Genomic DNA, 16,393 nt, shown 5'->3' with positions numbered 1-16,393 from the left:
CTAAGAATCATCCATATAGTACACTGCTGTAGTTCGTTTTGACTAATGTATACAGTGTTAGTAGTCCATTATTTACCAATGGTATATGCTATAATTTATACATTCTGTCACCAGGAGTGGTGTTTGGGGTTTTTTGCTTTGTTTCATTTGCTTTTGCTATTAAGATCACAGCTGCCATGAGCATTCTTGAACATGTCTCCTTGAATCTTAGTGCAAGAAATTTTCTGGGATTTATAGCTAAGAGTGGACTTTGTAAGTCATGGGGTATGCAAACCCTACGAAATACTATATAATGTTTTTCAAAGTTGTTTTACCACTTTCACCATATTTACCAATACTTGGATTAACAGAGTTCTTAATTTTTGCCAATTTAGTGAGTATAAAAAGGTATCTTATTGTGACCTAAATTTTGCATTTCCTTAATTACTAATGATTTTGAGAATGTTTTCATATGATTATTAACAACTTGCATTTTTTCATCTGGAAATGGACACTCTTGTAATTTAGCCATTTTTCTATTGGGATGTTAATTTATAGGGGTTTCCAGAATAATCCTTTGCTCATGTAAGTGTTGCAAATAATCTTCAGTGAGTTTGTGGCTTGTATTTTCATTCTCTTAGTATTATCTCTTAATAAAGATAAGTTCTTAATTGTTAATATAGTCAACTTCATCAGTCTTTTGTGTTTAGTGATTTTTGTATCTTAAAAAATAAATCCCTCCTAACTCTAAGTCAGAAAACTTTTTCTCCTTCTTTTTGTTTTTTCTAAAATGTTTACTCTTCACATCTGGAAATTATTACTGAATATAGTATACAGGTAAGCATCAAGTTGTAATTCCACTTTTTTCCATTTGAATTATTCCATCACCATTTATTAAATGGTGCTTCTTTGCTCCCTGTGATCTGCCACATCATTATATATGTTTCCATATGTGTGTGGCTATGTGTAGAAGTTCCTTTTCTTGTCCTACTAGTCAAATTCTCTATTTTCTCTGCCATTTTCACACTGTTTTAATTACTATAGCTTTATAGGAAGTCGTGATATCCAGGAGATCAAGTTCCCCCCAACACCACACACACACACACACACACACACACACACCCTGCACCCACACACCTACACAGGTTTTTCTTCTTCAATAGTGTTTTATTAATAGCTATTCTTGGCTTTTGCTCATGCATATAAATATTAGAATTAGCTCATCAAAAAAAATTAAGGTTTTATCAGAATTGCTTTGGGTAAATAAATTAGGAAGATCGACTGTTTTGGGTCTCTGAGTCCACGAACGTGAGATGTAGTCCCATTTATTTAGGTATTCTTTAACGTCCTTTAACAAAGTCTTATCATTTTCTCCACATATATTTTATACAATTTATATTAGAGTTGTTTCTATTTCTTTTTTAGTTTTTATTTGGAAAACTTTAAGTATATACAAAATATAAAGCATATTGTAATAAATGCTCATGTATTCTTCCCTAGCTGCAAATATTATCAACTCATTGACATTCTTATTTCGTCTTGTCTACCTCACTCCCACACTTTCCCTTTAGAAAAGTTGCTGCTAAGCTATAGGAGCACAGATACTCAAAACTAGTATCTATTTAATACTTACATAAGTAAGTATTAAACCTTTATTATGAATTGTGGGCTTGGCACAATAATGAGTCCTTCTTTGTGCTGTTTAATGTCTTTTGTCCTGACTTCCATCTTGTCAGAGAGCAAAATCACAAACCCTACTTTCTTTTTGTTTGCATTTTTGCCTAGGAAAAAATATCTAGTAAGACTATTATATATTAATAGTCTTTTCTGGATAATGGGATTTTTAGTGTTTTGTTGTACTTTTGAGTATTTTCATACATTTTTATACTGGCTTAATTTTAATGGACTTTTTTCTAATGAAAATAATAAAGTCATTATTCTAAGGGAAAAAATAGCAAACTGACCCTCTTTTCAGAAGTGTCAATCCAGTTTTCCTGAAAATATATCACTTACCACCAGCGTCAGTCAACTCTGTGATCTTTTCAAATTCTGCCTTAGAAAGGTAAACTCCAAAATTTTGAAGACAAGTATTCAGATCCTCATAATCAATGTTTTCATCTTTAATTTTATCAATGGCTTTAACGACATTGAACAACACTGAAAATAAAGCAGTATGCTAGTAAGTATTAAAGTCAAAAGGAAAATACTAATAGTAAGATAAATTTTAATTCTAACACTAAATTAAATATTTAAAACTTCAGAAATGTTATATATAAAAGCATTACCAGAATCTTTAATAATACTGAAAATCAGTAAGTTATGAAATCGGAGTCAAAAATATATTCTACTTTGCTGTAGTCTCTGTATTTAAGGAAGTACCAATTTAATTGCCTGGATAATACCCCAACTAAAAATACATAGGAACAGAAATATTATACAATTTCCCCATTTAATTCTCTAATAATTATAATTCCCTAGTTAGTTTGTTTCTCAGTAGCAGCAATGATGTTGGGAGAAGTGGATATATTCTTCACATGCAAAAGAATGAAACTGGACACTTATCTTACATGATACACAAACATCAACTCAAAATGGATTAAAAACATTTATGATACCTGAAACTGTAAAACTCCAAGGAGAGAACAAAAGAGAAAAGCTTCATGACATTAGTCTTGGAAATAATTTCATGGATCTGACACCAAAAGCATTAGCAACAAAAACTAAAGTGCGTAAGTGGGACTACATCAAACTAAAAAGTTCTGCACAAGAAAGGAAACCATCAGCAAAATGAAAAGGCAACCTGTGGAATGGGAGCAAATATTTGCAAGTCATATATTTAAATAGGGGTTAATGTCCAAAATATATAAAGAACTCATATAACTCAATAGTGAAAAAAGAAAAGAAAAAACCTAGTAACCCTATTTTTTAAATGACTAAGGACTTGAACAGATATTCCTTCAAAAAAACATGTACAGATGGTCAACAGATATATTTAAAAATATTCATCACTAATAATCAGGGAAATGCAAATCAAAACCACAATGAGACATCACCCCATATCTGTTAGTATGGCTATTATTTGGAAAAAAAAAAAAGACAAGCAGTTGTGAGAATATGGAGAAATTAAAACCCTTGCACACTGTTGGTGGAAATTGAGAATGGTACAGCCACTATGGAAAACAGTATGGATATTCCTCAAGAAATTAAAAATAGAACTATCTCATCTATCAATCCCATTCAAAGAAATAATGGCTGAACATTTCTCAGATTTTTAGCAAGAGATGTTAACCTACAGATCCAAGAAAATAAGTGAAACTCAAACAGGATAAACCCAAAGAAATTCATTTGAAGACACTCTATAATAAAATTTCTGAAAACTAAAGACAATGAAAAAAATCTTGAAAGAAACCAAAGAAAAACGACATTTTACTTATCTGGAAAAAAATCAAATTCAATGAGAGGATTTACATACAAAACCATAAACACCAGAAGGAAGTGTTAGAATATTTTTCAAGTGCTAAAAAAAATAAAAGAACTGTCAACACAAAATCCCATACCCAGAAAAAAAAACTCTTCAGGAATAAATGGGTAATCAAGATGGTCTCAGATGAAAGAAAACTAAGAGTATTTGTTGCCAGTACACCTATGAATGGCTATAAGAAGCTCTTTAAACAAAAAGGAAAGAATACAACAAAGAACTATAGAACATCAAGAAGGAAGAAAGAAAATGGTAAGCCAAAATATGGGTAAATCTCCTCTTGAGTTTTTAAATTATGTTTGATGGTTGAAGTAAAAATTATACTATTGTCTGATGTGGTTTTAAATATATGTGGAGGAAATATTTAGACAATTATATCATAAACAGAGGAGAGTAACGGGAAATAAAAAGAGATAAGGCTTCTATACTTCATTTAAACTGGTAAAATGATGACACCAGTAGACTGTGATAATGTGATAAGTTATGTATATATAATGTAACACCTGGAGCAACTACAAAAAGAAAAAAAAACTATTCAAAGAGATTCATTCTAAAACACTATAATCAAAATGGAATTCTAAAAGTGGGCGAAGGATTTGAATATGTAACTTCATCAAAGATATATGAATAGCTAGTAAGAATGTGCAAATATACTCAACATTATTAGTCATTGGGAATTGACAAATTAAAACCATACTGAGATACCACTACACACTTACTATAATGATCATATTCAAAAAGGTAATACCAAGTGTTGACAAGGATGTGAAGAAACTAGAATCCTCATAAATTGGGGTGAGAATGAAAATGGTGTAGCCACTTTGGAAAACAGTTTGGCAATTTCTTTAAAAGCTAAACGTAATTTTTCCATACAGACTAGCAATTCTAGGAATTTACCCAAGAGAATAAATGCATATGCCCACAGAAAGACATGAATGCAAATGTTAATATCAGCATTATTCATAACAAAATGGAGTATATTCATAAAATATAATATGGACTTATTTAGCAATAAAAAGGAATGAATTAATGATACATACTACAACATGAATTAACCACAAAACATTATGCAAAGTGAAAGAAGTCAGGCACAAAAGACTACATGTTACATTTCATTTATATTAAATGTTCAAAAAAAGACAAACTTATAGAGACAGAAAGATCCATGGTTGTCTGGTGATGGGGGTAGAGATTAACTGCAAATGGACATGAGAGAATTTTTAGGAGTGATAGAAAACTTACAAAGCTGGATTGTGTCTACCTCTGGGTGTATATCCAAAAAAATTGAAAGTGGGAGCTCAAAGAGATATTTTCACATGTTCATAGTAGCACTATTCACAATAGCTAAGAGGTGGAAACAACACAAGTGTCTGTTGATAACCAAAATTTGGTATATGCATACAATGGAATATTATTTAACATGAAAATGGAAAGAAATTCTGACACATGCTACAACCTGGATGAATCCTGAGAGCATTATGATAAATACAATAAGCCAGTCACAAAGAGACAAATACTATATGATTCTACTCAGGTATCCAGAGTGAACAAATTCACAGAAACAGAAAGTAGAATGATGGTTGCTAAAAGCTGGAGAAGCAAGGATGAGTAGCTATTTTTAATGAGTATAGAGCTCCAGTTTTGCAAGATGAGAAAGTTCTGGAGATCAGCTGCACAACGTGAATATATTTAACACTAACATGACTGAACTGTACACTTAGAAATGGATAAGATGGTAAATTTTATATTATGTCTTAGTTCCACAATTAAAAATAAATTTAAAAAATAGTATAATGGGAAAATAAAGCAGAAGAGTCAGTTGTGACCAAGACACTTACTGCTTCACAAAACAGCAATGAAACAATGTTGAGTTAGTGAATGAATGATTATATAGAGAAGCATTCAAGAAATCTATTTGCTAATAGTGTCTTCAAGAAATCCAGACACTTAAGCACTCTAGTTCAGTGGAATTGAAAAAAAAAAGTAGCTTTTAACAGGAGAAAAGCTTATACCTAAGCTTTTCACTTAGGTATAAAAGGAAATCTCTTCTTTTGGATTAATTCTTCCTTATCTAAGAAATCTTTTCAGAAGAAACAAAAAGCTTAAGATCTTTCTTTTTTAGTATGAATAGACATGAGGAAATAAAATCAACAAGCCCTAATCTCTTTCAATTCTTATTTTAATCTTCCTTAAAGATGTTTAATTTTTGTATAAAAAATAAAACCATTGCAAGCAACAAACTGGATTGTGGTGATGGTTGTACGACTCTATAAATTTAATAAAAAGTAGTGTATGGGTGAATTTTAAGTATGTAAATTATACCTTAATATAACTATTTTTAAAAATGTTCTAAAACAAAGGTAAACCAAACTGGTATTTCATTCAAACAAGTTCCGTATTTAAAAATTAAAAATCAAATCGTCTATCAATTGCTAAACATGGGGTTAATTAACCTATTTGACCTCCTCATTTTCTTTACTATTACTGTAAATTTATGTAGCACTTTTCAGTTTGTAAAATCCACATAACAACTCTGTGAGGTAAGCAAGTTAGATATTATTACCCTGATCCAGCAAGTTTTATAAAAACTGGCAAATGATTTCCCTATGTGTTTTGCGACTATTAAGTATCTATCCAAAAATGCAAACTCAATTCAGCTGAATCTAATTCTTTTCAACCTAACTGCTCTTTCCTCCAAATCATTTTAAAATAAATTTTCTACCTACCATCATATTCAGGAAGACTTTGCTCCTTGGAGAGAGCACTTATAAAGTCATCTAACTTCACCATTCCATTTTCTGTAAAATAAACAGTTTAGATTATACATTCCGTATATATTTTGCATAAAAGGAAAACTCACATTTTAATACAACTATGAAAAAATAACCTATCCTTCACTTCGTCATCATCATATTCCCCCTTCATACTCTGACTTCCTAGATGAGTCTTCCTAAGTTAGATCAGTTCATTTCATTTCCACAATTATTGAGGACATACTAGTGCCAAGAACTAGGCTAGGCACCAAGGATACAACAATAAGTAAGATAAAGTTCCTGGTTTTTCAATATCTACCGTATTTCCCCGGAAATAAGACCTAGCCGGACCATCAGCTCTAATGCGTCTTTTGGAGCAAAAATGAGTATAAGACCCGGTTTTATTTTAATATAAGACCAAGTCTGATATGATATGATATATGATATAATATACCAGGTCTTATATTATTTTTTGCTCCAAAAGACACATTAGAGCTGATGGTCCGGCTAGGTCTTATTTTTGGGGAAACACAGTAGGGATAGTAATGAAGCCTCATTAAAGCAATTCTCAGATGTGAAAGGCCTAGCTCCTCCAAACTAATCCATTAGGTCAGACTTTACAGGAATTTTTTTGTTTTCCACTAATTTCCATTTTTATATCTGTTCTTTCTGAATCTTCTTTAGAATGGCCCATTCGGTTCTATTTCTAGTTGAGAGAACTTACTCCAACATTTAATACTATTTCATAAAAGTATCTAATTTTCTCATAAAGTTTTATGTTATCAGTCTCTCACCATTTCTCCTTGTGTCTGTCACAATCTTCTTGAACACCTTGTCTGATAAAGTAATTCCTAATGAAGACAAAATGGACTGAAGTTCTTCTGCAGCAATGTAATTTTCTTGGAGTTTATTGATAGCTTCACAGACGTTTTCTAAATATATAAAATGTGGAGAACTCTTCAGCAACAGAATTTATGTGTCTTCAGCAATAATTGTAACCTAAAATCTTTACCTAGTAACCAGAAAGCATATATATATATACATATATATATGCATACATATATATACTTAATATTATCTTATAGAAAGACTGCTTTTCTCTCCATATTTGTTGTATCTTACATTATACTTAATCTTTCTCTTATAGCTGAAACACAAACTATCTTGAAATTCTATAAACATTTATAAACTACTTGTTTGGAGGAACAGACTATTCCAGTAGCCCAGACAATGCCGCTTGGTTTTCATTAAAATCCAATGAAAAAATTCAGGAGCTCAAAACACCAATGTGTTTTGTTTAAATTCAAGGATTCCAAGCAGAAAATGAAAGTTCTTCCCTTTAACATCACTTTATGATGCTTTCAGTTCACAACCTTCAAGATCATAAAATCCTAGAATCAGATTCGCGTGGCCATCATGTGCCTCCTAATATGATGCACTGAGATGGGCACAATATCACTTCTGAGATATTTGGGCCAAAAATGCATAACCTGAAATTATTCATGAAAAAATATAAGGAAAACCTAAAATGAAGGATGCTATGCAAAATAACTAGTCAATATTCTTCAAAAGTGTCAAGGTCATGAAAAATTGAGAAACCATTCCAGATTGGAAGAGACTAAGGACATAGGACAACTAAATGTAATGTGTGATCTTGGATGAGATCCTGGACCAGAAAAAGAGTGTTCGTGGAACAAGTGACAAAATTTAAATTAGTAAATAATGTTGTATCAGTGTCAATTTCCTGGAGTAGATCATTATACTGTGGTTATGTACAATCTTAACACTTGGAAAACTAGATGAAGAGTATATAGGAATGTTTTCACTTTTGTGTAATTCTTAAGAATTTAAAATTATTTCAAAATGAAAAGTCAAAAATGTTTTCAAAATGTAAATCAAGTGGCAGTCACACTTCGCAGATGCCCAGTTACCATCAATGCATTGGGAGAAGTTATACTATTTCATACTTCTCTACATAGAGAATATTAATTATGGCAGTAGTAAGTGACATCATTTGATTTTGTGACACCAGGAAGGCAGATAACCAGTTTCTTCCACAGGCCTCTTCTACCCACTGGCTAAATGCCTACTACTCCATTATTCCTTTAAACAGGGCTTTAGTACTTATTGAAGTATAAAGAACTCAGAAATAGAGGCAGAGTACAGCAGTTTTGTCAGTAAAGAAATCAGAATGAACATCTATGTGTCTCCTTAATTGATCACACTCTATTTTCAACTGAGTTATTTAAAGTATGCATTAGTGCATAAGAATCACTAATTTTTCACTAAGCATTCACTTTAACAATTATATTTGATACTAAATACAATTAAAAGGTCAGAAACTTTCTTTAAAGAATATAAACACAGCTTAAGTAACATCCGCCAAGGCCTACAGGAAGGAGTATACAGCACTTCTGTGATATAAGTAGTACAGAAGGGGAAAAACATATTGGTAAGGAAACCATTGCTCATATTTGAAGACCACAAAGCCTTGGGGACCTGAGATATGTAGTATTAATTATTTTCTCTTGATATTCCCACATCCATAAGACATAATACCTGAAGTGCTATGGAGATCATATATTTAAATTGTGGAACTCTGAGCAAAAATTTCACAGACTTCTTACATATTTGGTTAAATTAATTATAAAATAAGCATTTCTAAGGGAACAGGCCCTCTACTTTCTAGAAAACTTGAGTGACTCCAATTGATCAGTGAATAAGTTTCTTAGCGTAAGTTACACTTCCCAAAAAGCGAGCGTCTGAAAAGGAACTACCATTAAAACCACAGCATTGAATTCGTTGGCTTAGGTACCAGAAGTGGCGATTATCCAGAATACTGACAATTGAAATGCCTACAACTATCTAATAACTGATTAACTCAGGTTATTTTTGTGATGACTCAGGAATTTAGGAACTTAGATTTTGACTTATATATATGATACTGACCCAGAGTCTTAATTGCAGTGTTTTCCTTAGATGAAATATGACTTAGGAGGCTAGAAGGCCTTCTCTCATCTGGCTTCTTAAGTTTTGGGACACTAAAAATATCACTTATATCCAGAGACTTTTCGAAGCTTGTAATATTCTTCAAGTTTTGTGGTTTAGATTTTGAGTCATGAATTTCAACTTTCTCTGAACTTCTCTTAAAGTTTATGCCGTCCTTTGAATGTGATTCCTGGAATCCGACATCACTGCTACTATCAATCCCATCCAGTAATTTTCTTATATGCAAATTATTTTTTGAGCTTTTAAATTCCAGGTCATCATTATCCTCCATAATTTTATCATGTTGGAGGTTTTTGCTACTTAACTCTTGGGATAAAGACAGTTCAGACAGACTGGAAGATAAAGTGCTTTTCTTTCTATATGGTAGACAACCTCCTGATACATCTGATAAGTTTGTGTTTGAAGTATCTTCATTTGACAAATCTTCAAGAAGACAATTGTTAAGCAAGAGAAACATAACATATTCAATTATTTTATTTACCTGTACAATTTGTAGTATTTTTTAAAAAATTGCTAAGTCTTCATAAAAGCTATTTGAGAAATTATCAGTTGCTTAAATAGATAAAACAAAGTTAGCAAATTAAAAAAACTAACAGTTGAAGATCAAAAGACTGAACTATTAACTAGGATAAATATAATATGCTGGTTTAATATATTTAAATACTTCCATCCAAAGCTATAATATTCAAAGTCACACTGAATATAAAGAGATAGTCCTCTAAAGTGCATGGTTATCATTCCCTACTCTTTCCCAATTTAGAAAGATAATAGACTAATAAGCCAATACAGATACAAATCCCTTAGTTATGAAGGTGCAGAACCATGAGGAAGTTGTAAAGGGGAAAAAGGAGAATCAGTCCAGGATGGCAAATATCCAAATAATAAAGAGTTCCAGAGGAAATAGAGGAAAGGAAATCTGTTTTGATTTCCCAGAATCAAAGGATGCTGTACCTGCACAATTGTTGCAAAGAAACCTATTTCAAGGTACATCATCATGAAATTTCAGAACATTAGATGCAAAGAAGAGATCTTATAAGTTTGCAAAGTCAAAAATCAGTTACATATAAAGGGTCAGGAATCAGAAGAATTTTGGACTTCAACAGCAACACTAAAAACTCGAAAATACAAAATTCTGAGGGAAAATTATTTCCAATCTAGAATTCTATACTCAAACTATCAAATATGAGGACAGAATCTGATAAAGAGAGAAGTGAAAGTCTTCAGAATGTTAATGAAGGGAGAACCCAGGATGACAGCTGCACACAAGATGTAGAGAGTAACAAATCCATATTGAAGAATATCAGAATACCACTCTAAAAAAGATTTCTTCAAGAAGACAAAGCTTGTAGAATACCTGGTGCATCCAAACTTATGGAGAGGATATTTAGACAGGTGGCAATGTATTAATTTAAAGACAAAAATTTGCACAGAAAAAGAAAGTAACTACAGGATACTTATTACATAGCTCAGCCGTGAATAGTGTTTACATTAACATATCAATATAAATACTAAATTAAAAATTAACCAAATTACCATATAACTATATTGGGGAGTTGAATAGGTTTGTGAAGAGTAAGTGGATGTGGTGGGGACAGGAAAAATGAGACAGGGCTAAATCCTTATTTTTCATAGTAGGGAGTTTACTGTGTCTACCCAAAATTTTAAAAATCCATGAGCAGCAATATAAACATGTTATTTACAGTCATGCAGATAAATATGAAGTAATCAGCTAAAACATTTAAAATGTTTACCTCTGGAGAAACTCAGAAAAGGATCACGCAAGAGGTTGCTTTTTTTTCTTTTCTTTTTTTATAGCAAGCTTTATACAAAGCTATATACTATAATTTTAAAAATTATTTACATAGATAATTTGGACCAAATGAATTTATACAAATGAGAGAAAGATTGAGAAGTGACATGATGTGCAATAAGAAGGGATCAGAAACAATGTACTCAATGAAGAAAAACTAAACTAAATTAAATAATGAATGATAGCAAAGAACAGATTAAAATTTTTTAAACTGTCGATGTCAGAATTACCCACAGTGCAAAGTAAATATTTTTTTCAGTGTTAGTATTTTGTTTTATAGGTGACTTTATGTTGCATAATATGAAGGGAAAGATGAAAGTTATGAGACAGTCATATTATATAATCAATATTAACTAGATATATTTATAGTATTATACAACATTTTTTATCTCCCTGGTTTATGAGTTAGAGCAAAGGGTTCAGAGAAGGCTTTCAAACCCTGTATGATAAAAACCTATAAATTAAGATTTAATTTAAAGACAATTTATTTACAGATAAAACTTTCTATGGCAACAAGAGCTCACTCACAAACATCCTCATACTGTTGCTGCAGTTCATCCAAAGAAAATATGATATCGCCAATATCCACCAGATGGTTACCTGTGATAGAAAGAATAAGCTCAAATACTGAATTTCCCTTTGAACACAAATAAAGCTACCATCCTATTCTAATATGAAAGCAACACAGATTTGTGTGGAAGTAGGAACAGAGGGCCAGCTATTATGGGTTTTGAATAATATCTGAAATTGTGAGTAACTCAGTACACACTGAAACATACAACTAAGACCATTATTTTTTCTCCTTAATAAAAGAGTTTCCCATCAAAAGAAATCAGTCTCATTTTAAGCCCCAAAGCTACTGTATTTCCCCAAAAATAAGACTGGGTCTTATATTAATTTTTGCTCCAAAAGACACTTTAGGGCTTATTTTCAGGGGATGTCTTATTTTTTCATGTACAACAATCAACATTTATTCAAATACAATCATGTCGTCTTCTTCTGGAACATCGTCGTAACTCTCCAAACCCCGAATTCCGGCTTGAATTTCTTGCGACTCCATTTCCTGTAGAACTATCGGCCCCAATCTCTCATGTTCAGCAATAGACCTCTCCTTAAATGAGCACTTCTTGTCCATGTAGCTGCTCGTAGTGCATTGGCAACACAGCTGTCAGTGATTTTATCCCACGAATTCTTCACCCAAGTCACGACCTCTTGCAGGCTAGGCTTCACGAAGTTTCCACGCCAATTCCTCTCCATTCTATTCTCAACTAGTCATTGATTTCCATGTGCAAATGGTCCTTGAATGGCTACTTTATCAATATCAAGAGTCTGGAGATAGGCAGACATTCCTGCGGGAATCATTATTTGATCTATTCTTCTCTCTGCAAGGAAGTTCTTCATGTCTTTAGCGCGGTGAGTGCTGGCTGAATCCCAGACTAGCAGATCCCTTTGGCCACCTCGCAAAACAAATGGCAGCATTAAATCAACCCACTTCCTTATAACAGCTTGTGTGCACCAAGCTTTTTTGGTTTCAAGAACATAAATGCCTGAAATACATTCAACCTTATCTTTCTTGCCCTCAGTGATGATTAGAGGTGGGGCCTTCTTTCCATCCAGACGAATTGCCAAAATACAGGGAACACTTGCACTTTCATAACCAGTGGAGGGAATGTAGATTGATGAGGCATCCCTCTGATCAATTGTCATTTGAGATCCATGGCTCATAAACAATGCAGTTTCATCTATAGCAATCATGTTGGAGAGTTGGTATTTAGAAAAGTCAATGCCATCAACAAAGGACTTGAACGCAAGTGCACGATTAATAACTTCAGTATCTTCCAGCTTGAACAGTGTTGTCAATCTTAGAGACAGTTCATATCGCTGAATGAAGCCAGCCAGCCAGTGTTGTGATGTTTTGAATTCTTCTGGGGATATTTCTAACTGTGGTGTCATTGCAAGGGCAAGTGCTTGAATATCAGCCCTGCGCACAACCAAAGCCTTTGCTCTCCTGTCAGCAATCCATTCACAGATGATGTGTTCTAGCTCAGGAAATAATGGTTGCTGACCTGATCCACACTTGTGCTTCTTAGCTTTTCCCTTGTCCACCTGTTGACTGAGGTTATCGTACTCTGCTCACCATTTTCGAACTATTCGGAGATGCAACTTCTTCTCTTTGCAGAAAGCCGTAAGATTCTTGCCCTGGGAGTCCTCCACGATTCCTTTCTTGTACTCGTCGGAATAGCTCTTTCTTTTTGCGCTCACCTTGTCTGGGGGTCAAAATATTATTCCCTTCAAATCTACCATTAAATCAAGTGGTTGATCAGTTATGAAGACTTACGAGACAGGAGTGGCAACAAAAATGATGACAGTTAAGAATGATAGTCCCCACAAAAGCGATGAAAAATGGCAGGCACCAAAATTCAGAAAACGTTTCTTTATCTCACACGAGTGCATTAAGTACATCCATTACAACACATGACGTACTGAATTATGAAGATTCATATTAGACACTACCACGTCCATTCCTTATCAAGTGCACACGTTATTCATGCGTTGTGTCTGTACTCTGATTGGTCATTTGGCAATAAATCTCCAGTTAATCTGTTTACATAGGAGTTTGGACCTCTCGTCCAAAGGCGCCCGCTTTGGTATTTACAAATACTGAATTATAATTTATATTATCATTTATTTTAAGTATTAATGTCAAAATATTATTTATTTATATGTAATTATATATTAATATTATTTTATAATTCAATATGTCCATCGTGTGTTGCAACGGACTTACTAAATGCGTCTGTCTGGCTGACGATCTTAACTGGGGCTTATTTTTGGGTAGGGCTTATATTACGAGCATCCTGAAAAATCATGCTAGGGCTTATTTTCCGGTTAGGTCTTATTTTGGGGGGAAATACGGTAGATAATCAGGATAATATTTTATTCATTTAACAAAAAATTTGGGGGAGTGTACCATCGGTATTCAAGTATTCAAGTATTTACTCTTTTGTATTCTTCACTAGATAATGAACTCTTTAAAGGCAGAGGATGCACCTTCCATTTGGTTCCCCAATGCCTAGCCAAGTGTCTACTTCCGAACACTTAAAAATGATTTTTGAATGAAGAAAATATACTGAAGGCTGTAAAGAATAATGCAATATCTACATTGTGGCTATCAGGAAAACGTTTACTTAGCACCTCCTATGTGCCCAGCACGCTCATAATTATAACTTCCTGCCCCTGCCCCTATCTAAGACCATTTTTCTCCTTGGACAATCCATGACAGAGGATGGCTTCAGATGCAGTGACCTTGAATAATGTCATTCCAATTGTGCACAGAGGTAGAAAATGATTTTCCCAATAGTTCTTGCCTCTGGATGTTTGACTTTGCTTGCCATCCAAAGTGAAAAAGACTGGGAGTTGGCTTACCTATCTATAAAAATACTGGGTTTGTTCTTCAGTCTATTCATAAGAAATCAACTGTTCAATTATAAGTGAAGACCCTGAGAAAAAGATGCAAGTTTTTACAGTGACTTTTGAGTCAAAGAAGAATTATATGCAGTCTAGTTTTAGTGTTGGGTAAGTCTGATTCACTCTGATTCTTTGAAAATTGGTAAGCTATGTCAGGTGCAGGGCAAAGCAAGTATGTACTTGGTCCAATCAAAGAAGTACTAGACCAAATTGATGCTGTTGTCTTCTAATTAGGAACTGCTTACTACATTCTGGTTTCTTATTTAATTGGTTATCTATCCTCATTCAGTTCTTCATTACAATTCTAACACTTCCGATAATCTCCCCAGTGAATTCCTGGCACTTATTGTGGACTGAATTCTGTCCAAAGTTCTTAGACCACAGCTTCAGCCCTGAAGCTCTTGAATTTGATCACTGAAAAGTATTCTGTTGGACCATACATACATCAATCCAGCAGAGAACACCACATTGTTTTTATCTATTGTCCACTTAGAAAACTCCCTACTCTGGACAGAGGTCCAATATCGACCAATGAGAATGCGGTAGCCAACAATTTATACAGACTTAACTAGCTCTTGCTCAAAATTTATTCCTGGCTTCTAACACAATAAAGGACACCTATCATGAACCTACTAAACAAATATTACCTATTTAAATAGTCCCTGGTGGCCAGAAAAGCATTCCAGAATCCGAAATTACTATTTTAGCTCCTATCTGGCTTATCAAAACCTTAACAAATGATTCCTGGTCAAGACAGGCAATCAATATGGTTATAGATTCTGTTTATTTCATAAGGGAAGTTCAAAACAGCCTCCCACTATAATAGTTGTACTTCTGGAGGAAATTCAATATTTGTACTTCTGGAGGAAACACAACTACCTAATATAAGAAAAAAATGATCTTAATCATCAAGGTCATATTCAAGGCAGCATTATTTTGAAGGTGTTAAATGATCATTAACACTACCTTTCTGTAATCTTCAGAGAGCCCCACAATATCAAAACCTCCTCTGGCAAAGATTGTGTTAGTCACTACTTTTCACCCATTTCAATTTCCAGATCACTAACGTCCATGAGAGAAAAAACTACTGCACCAACACCCTACTTCAGAAACAAAAATACCTGACATTCCCAGAACCACCATCAAGTGATTTTCCATATTCCTCTTGTCATATCTGAATGCTTGTTGAACTTCACTGCAAATTCCAGTGGCATAATTCTTTCCTCCTCATTATGAACACTCATAAAGACAAACATATTCACCTATCATTATTACTCCAAAAAACCAAACCAAATAACAAAAACAAGATGCTAGAATAGTACCTATAGTGCTATGCCTTCTACCAGCGGGATAACTGAGTTACATTACTCTTGCTTCAAAATTCTGGTACAGAAAATCCATATGCCTCTACTTGGGTGACCCAAATTTTTCAGCATTCTGGGTTGTCTTTTCCTTTAATATTTAAGTAAAATAGCTCAGACCCCACACCATATGAACATAAATCAATAGTCTCTCCTAAATTTGAGGATTTCTGAGTTGTTTATATTCTTGTGGTTGGTTTTTGTTTTCTTTTCTGTTCCCTTGGACTCTTGATCTTACATTATCTCTCACATTCTGCAAGTGCTACTGTCACTCTCCACTGCAAGCCTACATAACATAAAACCTATAGATCTAGACGAGGGTAAAAGGGATGGAAGGAGAACTGACTCCGGGTGGTGAACACACAATGTGATATATAGATGATGTAATACAGAATTGCACATCTGAAACCTATGTAACTTTACTAACAATTGTCACCCCAAAAAACTTTAATTAACAAAACAAAACAAAACAAAAATCCTATAGATCTTTCTCCTCTAAATCCACCCAACAACAATACTAACACAAGGCTATTGT

At 33.4% G+C, this 16,393-nt stretch overlaps 1 protein-coding gene across 2 annotated transcripts in view; it reads right to left on the bottom strand.

The window, feature by feature from the left end:
* The window catches only part of EFCAB3 (EF-hand calcium binding domain 3), a 110,443-nt gene that overhangs the window by 59,403 nt on the left and 34,647 nt on the right, over positions 1-16,393 (bottom strand). For both annotated transcript variants that reach the window (XM_081028222.1, XM_081028221.1), the window contains 5 exons: positions 11,558-11,629; positions 9,160-9,642; positions 7,005-7,142; positions 6,184-6,255; positions 1,993-2,136 (listed from right to left, as the gene is read on the bottom strand). In XM_081028222.1, the coding sequence (XP_080884348.1) occupies positions 1,993-2,136; positions 6,184-6,255; positions 7,005-7,142; positions 9,160-9,642; positions 11,558-11,629 (909 nt within the window). The remainder of the gene's footprint in view (positions 1-1,992; positions 2,137-6,183; positions 6,256-7,004; positions 7,143-9,159; positions 9,643-11,557; positions 11,630-16,393) is intronic.

The sequence above is a fragment of the Rhinolophus hipposideros genome (genome assembly GCF_964194185.1).
Source record: "Rhinolophus hipposideros genome assembly, chromosome: 20".
Classification (NCBI taxonomy): domain Eukaryota; kingdom Metazoa; phylum Chordata; class Mammalia; order Chiroptera; family Rhinolophidae; genus Rhinolophus; species Rhinolophus hipposideros.
This window is presented reverse-complemented; position numbering and strand designations above follow the sequence as displayed.